General features: G+C 54.0%; 1 protein-coding gene across 1 annotated transcript in view; it reads left to right on the top strand.

Moving 5' to 3' along the window:
- Positions 1-903: 903 nt before the first annotated feature.
- Positions 904-3,656, top strand: part of NOD2 (nucleotide binding oligomerization domain containing 2) — a 27,121-nt gene continuing 24,368 nt past the window's right edge. The window contains exons 1-2 of the mRNA XM_007459472.1: positions 904-1,042; positions 2,188-2,654. Of these exons, the coding sequence (XP_007459534.1) occupies positions 2,196-2,654 (459 nt within the window). The 5' untranslated portion in view covers positions 904-1,042; positions 2,188-2,195. The remainder of the gene's footprint in view (positions 1,043-2,187; positions 2,655-3,656) is intronic.

Genomic DNA, 3,656 nt, shown 5'->3' with positions numbered 1-3,656 from the left:
GGGAGGGTGGTCCAGGCTCTCCCGATGCTGAGGAGAGAGCAGCTGTCCGTCCTTAGGCATCCTCTGAGTAAAAGGGGCCGGGAATGTCCTATCTCATCTTAACTCTTCAACTTCTTTCATTTCTGGCTGCACACACGCCCTCCAGGCATTGGGTCGGAAAGAGAGCGCGGACCCCATTTCTGGGCTGTTTCCGGAGGGGTGGGTGGTAGTTTTTTTCCCCAGGACCTGGGCAGGGGTGGTGATGGGGCTGAGAACCACTCCAGGGTCAAGCCCAGAGCTCTTCCTACCCCGTCCTGTTCTCTCCTCTCCCCTCTCCCCGCCTCTACCCTCTTGACTCCTCTGCTTGGCAGTGGGTGCAAGAAGGAGGCCTGCTTGGCCAGAGAGAACTATTTTCCTATCTGGTTTACGGTGGCCTCTGCACTGAGGATGCCCTCCCTCCCAAGCTGCCAGGCACATGGGTAACCTCGCTGCCTCAGTTTCCTCATCTGGCCAGCGCAAGGCTTCCAGCCTAAGTGTTGGCAGCATTCCGAGCTGGTGATTTCTCCTTTCCCTTACTTTGGATGGCATATGAGGACAGGCGCAGGACGTTCCAGCCCCACCCCTTCCCTCAGTGGGTTTTTGATTCATGCACATTTCCACTGTACCTCCCCTTGGCCCAGCCCCATGCCAAGCTTAGTGATGCCAGGATGAGTAAAACCCAGGCTTCCACTTGGGCCAAGAAGGGAGTTAGACGCATAAACAACCAATAGGAAACACACAGACTTTCCAAGCCCCTTGGCGCCTGCTCCTTTGGGTATCCTGGAGCGCCCCGTTTTTGTAGAAAGAAGCTGGCGCTCCCCTCCTCCTTCCATGCCTACCTCCTTTCACTTTCATTTTCTGCGGGCACTGCCCCAGCTCATAGCCCTGGATTCCGTGACTGTCACAGAAGGGACCCTGCTGAGAGATTTTCTCTGCCGCGTGGGGACACTGCCAGGGCCTGAAGCTCCGTGAGATCGCTTCCCCACAGATTCCCAGGACCCAGAGTCTGAAGGCTGAGCCCAGAGCAAGCCGTCGACAGAGGTGACAGCACATAGTGTGTGGTGGAAGGGAGTGGGGAGGTGGTAAGGGCATGGGCATTTGGGGAGGGGGCAGTGGACTGGGGTCAGTACACCCTTAAGCTTTGAAACGTCTTAGTTTGTACCATGAGTTTCGCTTCACCTGGGTTGGCATCTTTATAGCAGTGTTCTGGGTCTGTCCCTGGCGGTAGCAGTGGGTTACCTGCACAGGCCTGGGCTCGGGCCCCCGTGGGGAACCCAAACATACGGGAATTAAAGACGTGTCTTGGGCTTCCCTGGTGGCGCAGTGGTTGAGAGTCCGCCTGCCGATGCAGGGGACACGGGTTCGTGCCCCGGTCCGGGAAGATCCCACATGCGCGGAGCGACTGGGCCCGTGAGCCATGGCCGCTGAGCCTGCGCGTCCGGAGCCTGTGCTCCGCAACGGGAGAGGCCACAACCGTGAGAGGCCCGCCTAACACACACACACACACACAGAAAGACGTGTCTTCCGGAGTTGCACTGCTTGGGTTCAAATCCTAGCTCTACCTCGTCTACCTTGTACCCTTGTACAAGCCTCAGTCGTACTCAGGCCTCTCTGTGCCTCAGTTTCTTCACCTGTATAATGGGGCTGATCCTAGTACCCACTTCAGAGTGGTTGGGAGGGTTAATGAAAGCACTTAGAATAGTGCTTGGCACACTGTATGTGGTTAATAAATGTTAGCCATTGTTGAAAAGAGAGCTGCGGTAGCCTGAGTCCAACCAGCATGTAAGGGCCCTCTCATCTGGCCTCAAAGAGAATTGATTCCCTGATCTCTTGGGAGACACTGCTCCTAGTATTAACTCAAGCCTTTTAAAACTTCTTAAAGCAGGGATGAAGCATGGATGTGGGAGCCAGGGGCCTTGATTTAACTCCTGGCTAATTCAAACCCTCTGTGGGACCTCGAGCCAGTTTCTTGCCTTCTCTGGGCCTCAGTTTGTACATCCATACAATGGGGAGCTTGCGTTGGTAATGTCTGAGGGTAGAACTGTGGGCGTCTTGGTCTCAGGGTGGGGCTGACTTGCCCTCTCCACTGCCGCCTGCCTGCTTCCTGAGAAGTCCTGCACTGGGCCTCATTCTCCTCTGCAGATTGTGAAATGTACACGCAGGCCGCAGATTGTGAAATGTACATGCAGGACGCTTTCCAGGCACAGAGGAGCCAGCTGGTGGAGCTGCTGGTCTCGGGGTCCCTGGAGGGCTTTGAGAGCGTTCTGGACTGGCTGCTTTCCTGGGAAGTCCTCTCCTGGGAGGACTACGAGGGGCTCAGCCTCTTGGGCCAGCCTGTCTCTCACTTGGCCAGGCGCCTCCTGGACACTGTCTGGAATAAGGGTGCTTGGGGCTGTGAACTACTCACTGCGGCTGTGCAGGAGACCCAGGCTGACAGACAGCCCCCTGAGCTTCCCGGCTGCTGGGAGCCCCACTCACCCCACCCAGCCCGTGACCTGCAGAGTCACCGGCCAGCCATCGTCAGGAGACTCTACGGCCACGTGGAGGACGTGCTGGACCTGACACAGGCGCGGGGTCTCATCAGCCAGTACGAATGTGATGAAATTAGGCGGCCCATCTTCACGTCATCCCAGCGGGTAAGGCTCTTCCCTCTTGACTCATCAGAATTCAAAGGAAAAGCGTGCTTAGTTACCGAGACTGGTTTGTGAAGTCAGCCCTGTGGGGAGACATGGGTCGTGGTGCTTCCCCTTTAAGGGTAGCCAAGCAGGTAAAAGTTGCTCTGGATTTTTGGTATCATGCCACTTCTGACAAGAGGCAGCGTTATATGGTGGTGAGCATCTTGGATTCTGGAGTCAGGACGATGCAGGCTCAAGGCCTGTGACTTTAGGCTTCTCTATGGAAACTCACCATCCTTCATCTCTCCTGTCTCGGATTCCTCATCTGTGAAACACAGATGGGAGCATTCAATGAGGTGAGCTACGTGACTCTTAGAACGGTGTCTAGCACGTAGTAAGCGCTCATTAACATTACCATTGGCTCCTATCAATTCTATTATCAGTGATATTCTGTACTTGTACACTTTTAATGCTGTCTGCTTTAAATTAATAGCTCAACAGATGATAAAAATTCATTAAATTAAACCTGTGTTTAATAATGAATATAGCATACTATGTACTAATATAGTTTAAATGCCCACATAGGATTTCTGATATTAAATTGCATTAGATCATAGACATTTGGAGTTGGGATAACTGCCTCTGAATGTGACATTCCACAAGAACAGAAGACTGTCTTTTGGGTATTTTTGAAACTCTTTGTTTTATTTTCCCCCAAATAGTAAACCTCAGGCCTCCCATGATGCAGATGGAACAGTCATTAACACCTCACTTTATGGATTGGGAAATTTGAGTCCCAGAAAAGTGGTTTGAAAAAGCCCACAGTAGGGGCTTCCCTGGTGGCGCAGTAGTTGAGAGTCCGCCTGCCGATGCAGGGGACATGGGTTCATGCCCCGGTCCGGGAAGATCCCACATGCCGCGGAGCGGCTGGGCCCGTGAACCATGGCCGCTGAGCCTGCGCGTCCGGAGCCTATGCTCTGCAACGGGAGAGGCCACAACAGTGAGAGGCCCGCGTACCGCAAA

Source organism: Lipotes vexillifer, unplaced genomic scaffold (assembly GCF_000442215.2).
Source record: "Lipotes vexillifer unplaced genomic scaffold, Lipotes_vexillifer_v1.1 scaffold342, whole genome shotgun sequence".
NCBI lineage: Eukaryota > Metazoa > Chordata > Mammalia > Artiodactyla > Lipotidae > Lipotes > Lipotes vexillifer.
The sequence above is the reverse complement of the archived record's forward strand: the minus strand, read 5'-3'. Positions and strand labels throughout refer to the sequence as shown.